The sequence below is a fragment of the Brassica napus genome, chromosome C3 (assembly GCF_020379485.1).
Source record: "Brassica napus cultivar Da-Ae chromosome C3, Da-Ae, whole genome shotgun sequence".
Taxonomy (NCBI): Eukaryota; Viridiplantae; Streptophyta; class Magnoliopsida; order Brassicales; family Brassicaceae; genus Brassica; species Brassica napus.
Window position 1 is genome coordinate 47,948,104 of NC_063446.1, and position 14,816 is coordinate 47,962,919.

A 14,816-nucleotide genomic window follows, 5' to 3' on the forward strand; every position below is an offset into this window, starting at 1 on the left:
CTTTTCATTCTTCAAAAACAATAATCATAAAGTTAATGAATAAAATTTTCAGAGATGGTATCTTTAATGATCTAATTCTTAGGCATATGAGAAATTAAAAAAAAAATTATTCATTCATAAGGATAAAGTTAAATCCAAAGCCAAACACTGATAAACAATCTTAAAGAACACCAAATCCAGGGGAAAACAATAAAAAAACGATATGGAATTTTAATTCCTTATTTCAGTATGTCTGAAGTTTCAAACTCCATGTGATCAACTTTGTCTGACTCGTGCTGGTGATCCTGGACGTCTTCCAAGTCGTCATCATCATCATCATCATATCCCGGGTCTCGAACCATGTTAGCTTCCAAGGTTCTTTTTAAGCTCTCCATGTAAAGCTCACACAAATGCTTAGGAGTTCGGCAATTCTTTGCCCAATGATTACCCATACCACATCTGTGGCATCGATCAGCTTTGATCTGTGGTTTAAAAGACACACTACGGCCTCGGCCACGACCACGGCTAAAGCCGGGTGTGGTACCGCGACCACGTCCTCGCCCGTGTGCTTTAAAAGAACCACGACCTCGTCCTTGACTTCTTCCACGGTTTGGACCGGGATGGTCATTGTGTTGGACAAGGTTACTCTCTTTCTTTGGCTCTATAGCCAGCTTAGAGATGTCGGGTAATGGAGCTGTACCAGGAGGTCTCATCTCACTGTTTTTCAATAACAGTTCGTTGTTAGCTTCAGCCAACAAGAGACATTCTATCAACTCAGTATATGTGGCGAAATTCCTCTCTCTGTACTGCTGTTGCAATACCATGTTGGTTTGAGGAAACGTGGAGAGAGTTTTATTAAGCATCTCTTCCTCGGTTACTTTTTCACCACATAACCTTAACAAGGACACAATTCTGAACAGGACTGAGTTGTACTCGTCTACTGATTTGTAGTCCAAGAACCTTATGTGTTTCCAATCATATTGAGCCTTTGGAAGCAACACCGTTTTCTGGTGGTCATATCTTCGCTGTAAAGCGATCCAAAGGTCATATGGATTTTCCATGGTCATGTACTGAGTTTTCAAGTTCTCTTGGAGATGGTGGCGTATCATGTAGATAGCTCTATACTTGTCTTTGTCACTGGAATTGTTGTCTTTGGTGATTGTGTCACCAAGATCTTTTGATCGCAGCATGATCTTTGCATCAAGCGCCCATTCCAGGTAGTTGTCACCATTGCTTTTCAAAGCACTGAAATCAAGATTCGCAATCTTTGACATCTGAAAAATATTTGTAGTTTATCCCCATTAGTAAGAAAATAATCGGATCATTCACATACTCTTTCAGTCGGATACAAGCAATGCAAGTAAATAACAATTTTTTTTTCAATGATCCAAACGATTTCATGTATATGCAGGAAGGTAAAGTTAAACCTATACATCTAGGATAAAGTTAAATCCATTGCATGAAATCTGATCAGTTTTATCAATTTTCGACATGAAAGTAAACTAATCAGTATGAATGATCTATCCTAATCAGATGATTTCATGTGATATGCAGGAAGGTAAAGTTAAACCTATACAAAATCGAGATAAAATTAAATCCATGCATGAAATCAGATTAGTATACATTTTCAAAAAAAATGCAATCATTTCTTACTTTTATTTGTTTTCGATATTTATCAGATTAAATATAATGATTTGATAATGCTAGTATATCAGTAATAATCCGAAATTTATTTATTTTCAGATAAATACTAGCAATTCCTATTCCTAGTAGGATTAGGAAAAAAATAAATCGATATTTTTCTGATAAATGCTGAAAATCCTATTATTTTTTTTTAAGATAAAGATATAAGTTTTTTTTTTAAAAAAAAATAGGAAAATCGAATTAAAATATATAATATATTGTTTTCAGTCGGATTTATCAAAAAAATCGGATTTATCTTTAAAAATTTCAGATTTATCTATAAGAAAAATCGGATTTATCTTAAAAATATTTAAAAAAAATTCTTTCAAATTTGAGACAGGTTCTAGTCGATTTCAACATATCAGAGAAAGACTTTAAACATTCAAGAACAAGTTTCTAATGCAAGCAAACAATCAGATTAAGTTGATGCAGCAGTCGGATATGTAAAAAAAATTGGTGTAATTGTCAACCTAAAAGGTTCTAGCAATTAACTCACATCAGGAAGATTAAAAAAAATCAAACAAGCTTAAACAGGGTGAAACAAGACGAGATTTAAGCTTTGAAAATAGATTAGGGTTTTAGATTTTATTCTGCAAAGACATACGGCTAGATGTAGCTGTATGTATGCGGCTGAGTGTTTAAATCCTTTTTGGTTTTGTTTTGAGTTTTCTGTAGATACCTGAACCTTTTGTGATGAGTTGAACGGTCTGTGAGGAGAGAAAGCTGCTGCTGGTTGCTGACAGAGAGAAAAGGAGGCGACTGGAAAAGCTTTAGGAGTCGCCGGAAAATAGCAAGAGATCGTTTGGTTTCTGATTTATGGGTGGTGGATTTTTGGAAGGGTTTAGAGACAGTGTCGTGCTGATAACGTGTTGTGAATGTAGAGGGGAACTTGTGTGTATTATTAGGTCGACCAACTGGTCTTTATATACATATGGTAATGACGGTCTAAGTACTTGATCGACAGGAGATCGTACTTATCCTTAACTAGATAATGACTAGCAATACGTAAGATAAACACCAACTATAATGTAGATAAACACAAGAGTAGATAGACGCCAGTATGATCCTGCGGATGATCTTGCGGATGGGATTGGCCCGTCTTGTTACACGGGCTGATAAATGGGTCGATCACTAAATGGTTTATAACAATTTTTAATTATAAAACTGAAATTTAATATAGACAACATAATCATACTCACACCAACTTAACATAAAGAAATTTAAACAAAATTATATTTTTTTTTATAAAAACCGATCCATCAAATCCCACTCGTTTGGAACTGTCCTAGTTAAAAATAAATAAAAATGAAATTCATTTTATAAAGAGGATATTTTAGCTTTTAATTTTAGATACAGGAATTTAATAGATTATTTCTCCGCCTTAGCCTTGTTTGGAGATCATCCGCAACTGCATCGATGAACTCCTCCGTGTTCAGGTAAGTGTCCCTAGAGAGCCTGGACAAACATATATCAATCTTGATGGGAACATGTAACTAGATGATGACGAAGAAATCAGTGACTTACTTTGCGCCGTGAATGATGAGTGCAAGATCTTTTGTCATCTTTCCAGACTCCACTGTACCAACACAGGCAGCTTCGAGCTTCTCGGTAAACTCCAAGAGTTTTGAGTTGCCATCTAACTTAGCCCTGTTCAAAGATATGTTTGCATTCGCTTATTTACTCATCTTCCTAGTTAAACAAAAACAATATCACCCGCGTAAGGAGATTGTTTTCTCGCTACCTGTGTGCAAGTCCACGAGTCCAAGCAAAGATGGAGGCTATGCTGTTTGTGCTAGTCTCGCCACCTTTCTGGTGAACCCTGTAGTGACGGGTAACAGTTCCATGTGCTGCTTCGGCTTCAATAGTCTTCCCATCAGGGCAGACCTAATCAAATGATTAACACAACCGTTGTAAAAGACGCAACGTATAATCAACAGCTCAAAAGGAACATTGTAGCAAAGATTGTGTCATGATCAATACCAGAACAGATGTCATCAATCCAAGTGACCCGAACCCTACACACATTGCAAGAAGCAATTTAGCTAACAATAAACATAACGAGACATAAGCACTTAATGGCTTATATATATATTCATTTATCATTTTCACAAACCTTGTGCCAGGAAATCACTTTGGACATCACCATCATAGTTTTTGCATGCCCATACATAGCTTCCTTCGCTCTTAAGAGCGTAAGCCACCATATCGTCAATGAGACGGTGCTCATACCTAACAAATTCAATCATCTTCCTCGGTCAAATATAACATGCATAAGGCACAATGAGACCCCGAGGATGAAAAAACTAAATGCTGACTGACTCACCATATTCCAGCAGCCTCATACTTTGACTTCCAGCTGGCTTCATACACTTCTTGGAAGATGTCTTTGAATCTTCGTAGTAAAACGAAAAATGCAACCAACATCAAATATGGACAGAGCAAAAAAGATAGTGTGGTAAAATAACAGAAAACTAACTGTCACATACCTGCCATCGTATTTCTTAAGAATGGTGTTCTTTGTGCTAAGATAGAGTGGCCACTTTTTCTGGTAAGCAGTGTTCATCGATGCCTCAGCAAAAGCACGGATGGACTGTATATACAAGGAGAAAATATATAACAAGATCGTCAAAAGAACAAGTAGTTTTGACTGCAGTTGGAAGAGAGTGTAAGTGTTTATACCTCATCAGTGTTGTACATGGCCATAGCGACACCTCCTTCACCGGTAAATGTAAAGACTTCAGTTTCAGTTTTTCCGTCTTTACCCTCTGAAAACAAAGACATGACAGACTCTATTAGCATCAGGAAGAAACTGAAGGTTTCGAAACTATACAATGCCAGGTAGTAATATTACCAAAAGTCAAAGTCAGTTTTCCTGGTCCCTTGATAACAGCATCAGTGGCACGGTACTGATCGCCAAAAGCATGCCTTCCAATGCAGATGGGCTTTGTCCAGCCTGGGACAAGCTTGGGAACATTTTTGCAGATAATTGGTTCTCTAAATACAGTTCCTGTGACAATAAAAACCACAGTGTAAGGCAGCATAGAATGATTAATTCGTAGGCGTGTGTACTTCTCACCATTCAGAATATTCCTGATGGTCCCATTTGGACTTCTCCACATCTGCTTCAAGCCAAATTCCGTGACACGGCCTTCATCTGCACGCAAAAAAAAAAAAGAAGAAGAAGAAAGAAGATCAATACTTGGTAAAAATATTCAATTTCAAAAGATCTAACAAAACATACCTGGCGTGATGGTGGCACACTTGATGGCCACATTATACCTAAAACAAAATTTACACAAACATCATAAGTCAGACTCAGAGAAGCAGAAAAGAGAAAAAAAAAAAGTGGTTTGAGTAGTCTTTGTTTGTTCCAAGTTCAAACGCATACTTCTTGGTGGCTTCAGCACTTTCAACAGTAACTTTGTCATCAGTAGCATCACGGTGGGGAAGACCAAGGTCAAAGTACTTGATATCCAACTCCACAAAAGGGGTAATAAGCTGAAAACATACGAACATACGAATTTAAAAAAAAAAAAATCTGCAGAAAAAAACAAAATAAACCGCACGTATTAGAATAGGTAGCTCATACCTTATCCTTGATGGACTTCCAGATAACTCTGGTCATTTCATCACCTATTACACAAGACCAACGAAGCATATATGTTAGTATTTAGTAAAAAGTTATTTCAAATTAAAGACTAAGGAATTAACAGCACTCGATCACATAAAATCTGAAAATGTTATAGTCATATATTGAATCTATTTCACCGATTTGAAGCTGTAAAGTGTAGACTAAATAGTTTTACCAGTATACAACGAAACGAGCCAAAAATATTCATTGGATCATCAAACCTGAATCGACCAATCGATGAACAGAGCTCCAGTTATTATCGATCTATAACGTTCAGACAAGACCATCTAATAAAAAAATAAAGAGATCGTGAAAGTAAAACTAGTTTTCAGCTCTAAGATCAGGACGAAACAACGAAACTTCGATAAGAACTAGGCAAGCGAAAGGTAATACGTTTCATTTCCGTATCAAATAAACGAAAAGCGAGACAAAGACTGATAGAGAGAGAGAGAAGGAGATCTCACCATCCATCTCGACGATGGGATTTGCCACCTTGATCTTTTCAAACGCCATGGTTTCTCGTTTGGACTCTAAGAAAGACGGATTCGACAGAAAATAATGGACTTCCCTAACTGTCGGCGATCTATAAACGAGAGAAGTTTTCTGGCGAGAGACGCAGATGAATGGATCGAAAGAGGGTGACTTTTGTAGGTGAAGAAAGGCTTTGCAGGTAGAGGGAGTATTTTTTTTTGTTTCCCTCACAACCAAACGCTATGTGTTAAAAGCTCCAATGCTCTTAGTGAAACAAAACTTATTCTAGTAATTCACAAATCCTCTTATCTACTAGTCGCATAGTCTCCGCGCAAGCACGGAGCCAGGTTCGGAGTTTATGCGTTTGGTAGTTTTATGGACCGACATTGTCGAGTTTATTTTCTGAAATGTTTGTGTTTCTGTGTTGTCTATAATGGTGATGAATGGAATATTGTAATGCACACACCTTGATTTGGTTGATATAAGAATGACTTAGAATTCAAATGGTTCGAGTTTTTCAAAACAAAAATTAAAATTTTTTAATTGCCCAGTAGCTTTATTAACGCTTTCAACTTCATGAGATTAGGTTTATGGGTTGACATGTGTTTACGAAGGTGGTTTGTAAGTATATATTTTAAAAAAATGAAAGGGAAAAGGTATTAAAATTTTTTCATTTAAATTTAAGATTTATTCGAGCAATAGATATAATTTACACTTATTTTACCCATAATTAATAGTGGTAGGCACTTCGGTTATTTTATCGGTTCAGTTTGGTTTCGGTTCGGTTTGGCTAATTCAGTTCTAGAATTTTTCCAACTGAAGTAAACCATGATTAGTTTGATTTGGATAGGTTTTGGTTCGGTTTATATTCGGTTCGGTTTGTATTCGGATTAGTTTGTGTTTCTGTTCGGTTCAATCGGGTTTCCCTTATTGAGTTATTTTATAAGAAATCATGTCTTAAAACATAAACGCATGGTCATGAAATCATCATGCTGGTGACTATGAAAAAATAAATTATATAAAGTATTTCCAATATAAAACTGAAACAAAAACCTTTGAAAAAACACAAATAATTTACACTGCCCCTTAAAAATTAACTATATAAATTTAATCTATTATAAAACCTTAAAATCTTACAAAAAGTCTATAACAACACAATCAAACCAAAGTTAACTAAAGTAAATAGAATATTTAAAAAACCCTAATAAGTTAACAATGACTTTAGTCTTATGATTTTAATATATTATATATTGCTAGCATGTTTAATTCAAATAATAACAAAAACACATTAGTTTATGGGTTCAGTTTAATTCGTTTTGATTTGGATCGGTTTCAGTTCGGTTGGTTCGGGTTGGGAAAATCTTGTACCAAACTATTTGATAATAGACTTCAGTTTAGTTTGGATTGGTTTTGGTTCGGTTGGTTCGCTTTGACTCGGTTTAGGTTTTTTACCCATCCCTAATAATTAATTTCGAGAATGTAGATTTGTACTAAACTGGTCTTTTAAAGTATTAATTAATGTTAGTATTTTTTTTAAAATGTATTTAAGTTTTATTTTTTTTGTACTGGGCTTGGATAGTGAAGATAAGTCGTGGACCAAAAGAAGTTATGATATGCCGACAAAACTAAGTATTTGGTATAGTGTTCAGGTCAATATAAAGATTAAGTTAAAATGGGTTTATTAAGTGTTAGAAATTAAGATTCAAAACGGTTCTAAAACCGCATGAAACGATCAACGTTTGATTATCCTAGGCAATAGGTAGGAGAGAAAAATAAATCAAATCTATATTATTAAAAGAGAAGTACCCATTTGAAAATGTTCTTACTTCATTAATTAAACTCTCTTTTCTTTTGTTTGTATTTTTCAGTTGCATTTATGATATCCTAAAACGAATAAAACTGCCTAATTTATTACTTGTCTTTTCAGTTACATTAATCAAATATGCTTAAATGAATTTAAACTTCCTATTTTATTGTTTGTCTTTTTCAGTTACCTTAATGAAATATCCTTAAATAAATTTGGACATAATGTCATTTAATCAACCAAAAAAACTCATGAGTTATCCTTACGTGCATAGTTTTAATAATGGAGAATTTTAAAAACGTGCATCATTAAAATGTTACCAAAAACATGCAGCACTAATATATAACATGTATCAATAAAACTAGAATTTGACTCACACAATTGTACGGATATTATTTTCAGTTGATTAAATTTAAAAATAATTATTTATTCAAAAAATATTTAAGAATGACTATGTTTTAAAAATTATATGGTATTATTTGCTCATAACTCATTTGTCATTTGATAAACTGTTAGAAAAAATTTTTAGCATAATTTAATTCATTTGTCATTTGCTAAATTTATGGTTTTTATTTATATTTTTTATTATTTAAATATAATATTTTCATTTTATATTTGAAAGATAAATGAATTTTCTTTCAAACAATATTTTTGTAAATGTATTTTTTTTTAAAATAATCAATTAAAATTGTTATTATCATTGAATATCATTATTTTTGACATAATTTGAGTTTTCGTTTACATCAAAATTTATCATATTTTAGGATAATTTTAATTTAAAATGTAATTTTCATATTTTTCCAACAAATTCTAAAAATATTTTTTAAATATTTTGTTAAATTGTTAAAAAAAATATTGAGTTGCATTTCAAATAAAAAGGTAAAGATATTAAAAATATTCTAATTAAAATATGTAAAATTTAATATAGTTTTAAGGAAATGGTCAAAATAAAAAAAAAGTACACATAAAATAATCATGTTTTTTGTTAACCGGGCGGATCATTATTTATATGATATCGCACACGAAAGAAAAATTTCTATTTTTAAAATTATCTAATTAACTCTATACTCATTTTTTTATATTTTTATATGATATCACATTCGTAAAAAAAAAATAGTTTAAGATGCAAAAAAAATATATTTACTTAATGAATATGATATGAACGAATATTACAAATACATCATTTAATAAAATAAATAATTAAAAACTGAAAATTCATATCCGCGCTGGCGCGTGGATCAGAGTCTAGTTATAGTGTTAATTAATTAGCATTCTTATTAAATGCCGACGGTGTTAAAGGATCTAAAACGAAAACCAGAGAGGGTTATAGTACCCCTGAATCGGCCGCATATATGAAAGCTCATCTGCTATGTATGTTTTAGTTCAATTTCTAAGATTTAATGTGGGGTAATCATGTTACACCAATCAATTCAATGGTCGTGATTCTAATCGTCTGTGCATGTTCCTTCAATGGAAATTTGATGGTTTGTACGATATAAAAACAAAGACGTTTAGAAATCGAAAACAGAACGAACAATCTACGCTTTTAAAACAGCTTTTTCTCGGTTAACCATTTATAGTAGTTTTTTTAAGCGCATAAAAAAGACATTGAAGGGCTGATACGAATACATAATTCGAATCACTCACGGTGGCGCTTGCGGTTGTTATGAGGGTCTGCAATCTCTGGAGGATCTGCTGTAGCACAAACCTCGCTGCCCTTGTCTCCCAAAACAGACGGCCCCGAAGGTGATGCTTCCAATCCTACGTTAACTTCATTGTTTGGAAGAGTGTTCTCACTGTCCTCCTGAGATAAAAGAACGTGATTATCAAACAAAAATCCAAACAACAAACATATGGACAAGAAATCATGACAACCTTGTGAAGTTGAAGGGTGTGACACACGTATCTGGAACACAAATTCCTTCCCAGTTAGCTCTTCAGCAGATAGGGAGATCCTCCTCTACACCGTTTGGAACATAAAATTGGGATGATTCACCTCCCACCCTGCATATAGTATGCATGGTAACATTACAATACGTACAAACTCTGTTACTACTTCAGTATTACATTCTTACCTGTTTACAAACGCTGTTATTTAAGGGAGGCTGGTGTCGAAAAAGAATCTATGCCTGGTGTGGAGTTTAAGTACAGGTTTCCTGGACAGAACTTATTTGACGAACAACAACTGGAAGCTGAAATATGAGTTAACAATTCGGAAACATAATCATACTTAATGTTACTTCTGATGAGCCACATTTACGGCAGATAGCTTTTAGAGTACCTCTCCTGCACAAAAGTAAATTTTATTTGTTAATCTATGAAGGTACAAAATTCAAAACGTGCAAGTAGTGTAAGAAATTCATGGATAAGAAAATACATATACTGTGTAGACTACGCGGATGCATACATAAGAGGAAAGACGACACTCAAAAGCAAAAAAAAAACAATAAAGGATGGTGGTGTCTTTTACCGTTCATCCACTCGCTCAGATTCAAAATCTTCTCGTGTTTCACTTAAAGCTTCTTCACCAACCATTTTTTTTTTCTGATCTCTCAGTTTAGGATGTTGTGTAGACAACTAATTCCAGTAAACCCATGACATGAAACATACAGAGCAGAGATCTTGGTGAATGTATGGATTATCAAATCTAAACCAAAGCTTATGGGATTAAAATCACCAAAACGAAGATAATCTATGGTGGCGCTGCACAGAAACAGTTTTATTTCATATGTAGATCGAGACAGAAGGAAAGTGCGATATGAAAGCATTCAGAAGACTCACCATTTAATAGAATCTCCCTCTCTGCAATGACAACAATGAAACTCAATCAGAAGTTATAAGGTTTGCTGGAAGAGGATGCGATGCAATTTTTGAAGATGAAGGAAACCCTAGATGTTTTTTTTTGAAGACGAAGCTTACGTTATAAAGCCAAACGATGCGTAAAGATCTAAAGGTCAATCGGGCCTTTATGTTTAATTTGTTTTACGAAGCCCGTTTTAATATAAAAGCAAAACTCATGATCAAAGAAAAAAAAATCTAACTGGGGCCCACACGTTTTGCCACGTGGATAGCCTTAGAAGTGAGCAAAAAGTGATCTATTATAATATAGATTTTCATACTTTTTCTATGGATGGTTAATGTCGAAAGTGCCATTTCTCTACCTCACCAAATGAATGACCAATCAAACCATTCCAAATCGGGACTGTTACTATTGTCTCTCTCTTCTTCTCTCACCTGAATTCATTCCTCTCTCAATCGTCGGATTCGTTCTTCTTCCTCGCTATCATCGCATTGAGCTAACTCGGTTTCGTCGGTTGGATGCTAAATAATTGAGCTATTGATTCCGTTTTACATGGTATGTATCTTAAATGATCGTTAAACCCGATGTTTAGAATCTACCATACACGATTTACAGGAATTCCGATTTACAAGATTCGTAGTTATAATGGGACTGGACTAATCGAGGATCGGAAAGTGTGGATGGTCTGTATATTAGGAAATTGGATAATCAACAACTGTATGTTGGGGTCAAAATCGGTCACGACGGAATCAATGTCTGAAAGTCTCTGGAAAATATTTCTCGCAATAAAAATTTCGTATAATTAATATTGGAAAGGTTATACGACAAGTTCTTGAATTATTGTATTGACAACAAGAAGCAAACATTGTTGGGATCACAAGTCTTCGGACGTTCTCATCTTATGCAACGACAAGTATCACGATCCGCAGAGTCAGAAATGAGATGACAACTCACAGTCTTTCTCTCATCTCTGCGTATGGCCTCTCTATACGTTTTTAAAAGGAGATAACCCACAAAAAAAAACAGCCAGAAAGGCTACTCTCAAGGCCGCCAAAGGTCCAGTATAGAATGCCATCGACAGAACAATGCCCGATAATCTCTACGTGATACACAACTAGACTGTAAAGGTCTCACTGGAAAACATGTCGTAAGAACCTGATACACCCTAAGAAAGGAACACTCAGCTGGTACGGTTTTGATAAGAACTCCGAAAGGAGAACGGATGGATCGTTGGGTCTCACGAAGGGTGCGGAACGGCCTTAGATATTCCAGTGTCTAATTGTCGCCTGATAATTCCCGTGTCTAATTGTCGCCTGATATGACTCACAGGTCCGACAAAGAGACGGTTCTCAATCTGTTGCCGGATGTGACTCACAGGTCCAACGAGAAAGAGAGAATTTTTTGGAGCTAACCACACCAAGCAATCAAGACAAGTTCTTGAAGAAGAACAAAGAGAGTAAAAACTTAAGTTTTATAAACGGAAAATCGATCCAAAATCTGAAGTTGAGTTACATACTTATAGAATTCTTAGTCAAAGAGAATTGATGAGAAATGTGTAACAACAATGCATAGAAAACATAAGCTTAACCAGATCTAGTCAAACACGGAAAAGAACAAGAAGACTGGTCAATGTTCTCTTCGCCTAGTTCTGTCCAGATTCAATGTATTCGGCAGCACTACCCGCGGTAAGGACCAGTACATGAGCCGGACGGTCCGTTCGTCCTGAATGGAGTTTCTCACGAACTGAACTGGACCAAATGTGACCGAGATCATCTGAGAGCTTCAGTATCGTTGCCTTAGAGAATTCCTGATGATCAAACTCGAAGATCGGATCAAAGTAGTTGGTCAGTCCATCAGTACGTCCGTCAGTACTTGCGGTACGGCCCATCCTAACGAGAAATGAGAAGCTACGGTCTGAATCGGAATCGGTGCGTTCGAAGTTGATTCTGGCTCGATCATCAGTCCTAGCTTGACGAATTGGTTGGGAAGGACAGGCTTCAGTACGGTCAGTTCGGACCGCAGGACGTGGATCCAGCCTAAGCTCCTTGTCGGACATATGCGGGTCGATCCGTTACATTTCACGGTCGGTCTGTCTGGTACGAACGGATGGATGAACCTCAGTCGAAATAATCTGATCGTCCTGATCATCATCCGATGCTGATTCCATGTGCTGATCCATAGACTGGGGCGCATCATTCCCTCCTTCTTCAAAAGTATTTGTCCACAAATCTGGAACATCTGCATGAAAAGGGGAAAGATCAGAAACATTAAAGCTAGAAGAAATGCTGTACTTACCTTTCAAGTCTAGCTGGTAGGCATTGTCGTTGATCTTCCTAAGGATCTGGAAAGGACCGTCAACTCGAGGCATGAGTTTGGACTTTCTTTCTTTTGGAAATCGTTCCTTCCTTAGATGAACCCAAACCAAATCTCCTTCTTTAAAGATCACTTCCTTTCTTTTCTTGTTTGCCTTCCTTGTGTAGATTTCAGTTTTGGCTTTGATGTTGTCACAGACTTTCTCATGCAACTTTAGAATCGTGTCCGCTTTCCTCTTGCCATTTGTACTAACTCTTTCACTCAAAGGTAAAGGCAAAAGATCAAGTGGAGATAAGGGATTGAAACCATAAACAACTTCAAACGGAGAAAAGTTTGTAGAAGAATGCAAAGACTGATTATATGCAAATTCTACATGAGGCAAACATTCTTCCCAAAGTTTCAAGTTTTTCTTAACAAATGATCTAAGCAATGCAGATAAGGTCCGATTCACAACCTCAGTTTGACCATCGGTTTGAGGATGACAAGTAGTAGAAAACATCTGTCTAGTGCCTAGCTTAGACCACAAAGTTTTCCAAAAATAGCTAAGGAACTTAGCATCTCGATCTGAGACAATAGTCCTAGGCATACCATGCAATCTAACAACATCTCTAAAGAAAAAATCAGCAATATGCACGGCATCATCAGTCTTATGGCATGGAAGGAAATGAGCCATTTTAGAGAACCTGTCAACTACCACAAAGATGGAGTCTCTACCAGATTTTGATCTAGGCAAACCAAGTACGAAGTCCATTGAAATGTCAACCGATGGATGAGAAGGAATGGGAAGAGAAGAGTACAAACCTTGGTTCAAGGCCTTAGAACTGGCTTTCTTACACACCACACATCGGCTGCATATTCTCTCCACATCTTTCATCAAGCTCGGCCAATAGAAGTGCTCATGGACGAGCTTGTGTGTTTTCTTGACTCCAAAGTGTCCCATCAAGCCTCCTCCGTGTGCTTCCCTGAGAAACGACTCCCTCAAAGAACATTGGGGAACACAAAGGCGGTTATCAAAGAATAAGAAACCAGAAATCTGATAATACTTCCCATAAGCTTTTTTAGAACTTTTTCTGAAAACTTCTTTGAAATCTGGATCAGTTGCAAAAATGTCTTTTATAAATTCAAAACCCAACAATTTAGTTTCAAGGGCCGAAAGTAAAACATACATGCGTGACAAGGCATCAGCCACCACATTATCCTTACCTTGTTTGTATTTGATCACGTAAGGAAACGTTTCTATGAACTCTACCCAGCGTGCATGACGCTTGTTCAGTTTCTGCTGACCCTTAAGATGCTTTAAGGACTGATGATCAGTGTCGATGACAAATTCCTTAGGCCAAAGATAGTGTTGCCACGTTTGGAGAGCTCTCACCAAGGCATACAATTCCTGGTCATATGTGGGATAGTTAAGCGTGGCTCCACCAAGCTTCTCACTGAAATAAGCAATTGGCTTCCTATCCTGCATCAAGACAGCACCAATTCCGACCCCGAAAGCATCACACTCAATCTCAAAAGTTTTAGTAAAATCTGGAAGAACAAGTAAAGGGGCTTGAGTCAACTTCCCTTTGAGGTCTTGGAACGCCTCCTCTTGGGCTTGTTCCCACTTGAACCCAACATTTTTCTTGATCACTTCGGTGAGAGGGGCGGCTATAGAGCTGAAGTTCTGGACAAACCTTCGATAGAACCCGACCAGGCCATGAAAGCTTCTCACCTCGCCCACGGTCGTTGGACTGGGACAGTCTCGGATGGCCTTGATCTTTTTCTCTTCCACCCTGAGTCCTTCTGCACCTACAACAAAACCTAAGAAGACCACGTGATCTGTTCTAAAAGAACACTTCCCAAGGTTAGCAAACAAGCGTTCTCTTCTTAGTACCTCAAGAACTGATTTCAAGTGTAATTGGTGTTCATCAATGCTTTTGCTGTAAACAAGAATATCATCAAAGTAAACTACAACAAAGTGGCATATAAACGATCTCTAGACATGATTCATTAGGCGCATAAAAGTACTAGGTGCATTTGTGAGACCAAAGGGCATTACAAGCCAATCATACAAACCTAGTTTTGTTTTAAAGGTTGTTTTCCATTCATCACCTTCTTTCATCCTAATCTGATGATAGCCACTTTTCAAATCAATT

The 14,816-nt window shown here is 36.2% G+C and overlaps 2 protein-coding genes and 1 long non-coding RNA gene across 5 annotated transcripts; all 3 read right to left on the reverse strand.

The window, feature by feature from the left end:
* Positions 1 to 218: 218 nt before the first annotated feature.
* Positions 219 to 1,253, reverse strand: LOC111203764. The gene has a single exon (XM_022697796.2). The coding sequence runs from the start codon at positions 1,251 to 1,253 to the stop codon at positions 219 to 221; it is 1,035 nt and encodes a 344-aa protein (XP_022553517.2).
* A 1,545-nt stretch (positions 1,254 to 2,798) lies between these two features.
* Positions 2,799 to 6,115, reverse strand: LOC106402382 (cytosolic isocitrate dehydrogenase [NADP]-like). 2 transcript variants are annotated; one of them, XM_013843098.3, is made up of 14 exons: positions 5,758 to 6,115; positions 5,252 to 5,295; positions 5,051 to 5,160; positions 4,904 to 4,941; positions 4,739 to 4,816; positions 4,514 to 4,669; positions 4,342 to 4,427; positions 4,149 to 4,252; positions 3,986 to 4,054; positions 3,776 to 3,891; positions 3,643 to 3,677; positions 3,404 to 3,546; positions 3,187 to 3,309; positions 2,799 to 3,117 (listed from the first exon to the last, which is right to left on the reverse strand). In XM_013843098.3, exons 1-14 carry the CDS (start codon positions 5,804 to 5,806, stop codon positions 3,009 to 3,011), a joined length of 1,260 nt encoding a protein of 419 aa, XP_013698552.1. In that variant the 5' UTR covers positions 5,807 to 6,115; the 3' UTR covers positions 2,799 to 3,008. The 2 variants fall into 2 exon arrangements, with proteins under 2 accessions (XP_013698552.1, XP_022555560.1); XM_022699839.2 differs by lacking the exon at positions 5,758 to 6,115 and adding an exon at positions 5,515 to 5,661.
* Positions 6,116 to 8,730: 2,615 nt separating this feature from the next.
* LOC111203991 lies at positions 8,731 to 11,314 on the reverse strand. 2 transcript variants are annotated; one of them, XR_002656411.2, is made up of 5 exons: positions 10,350 to 11,314; positions 10,039 to 10,145; positions 9,644 to 9,854; positions 9,444 to 9,572; positions 8,731 to 9,372 (listed from the first exon to the last, which is right to left on the reverse strand). It is a non-coding gene; the product is annotated as an uncharacterized LOC111203991 (long non-coding RNA). The 2 variants fall into 2 exon arrangements; XR_007321386.1 differs by having other exon boundaries at positions 10,039 to 11,312.
* Positions 11,315 to 14,816: the final 3,502 nt, after the last annotated feature.

Excerpts from the sequence above, each read along its gene's own strand:
- LOC106402382 (XM_013843098.3), bottom strand. The coding sequence starts at position 5,806 with ATGGCGTTTGAAAAGATCAAGGTGGCAAATCCCATCGTCGAGATGGAT. Across the intron at positions 5,161-5,251 it reads GGAAGTCCATCAAGGATAAG|CTTATTACCCCTTTTGTGGA; the intron begins GTATGAGCTACC and ends GTATGTTTTCAG. Across the intron at positions 3,118-3,186 it reads CTCATCATTCACGGCGCAAA|GCTCTCTAGGGACACTTACC; the intron begins GTAAGTCACTGA and ends ATGTTTGTCCAG.
- LOC111203764 (XM_022697796.2), bottom strand. The coding sequence starts at position 1,253 with ATGTCAAAGATTGCGAATCTTGATTTCAGTGCTTTGAAAAGCAATGGT.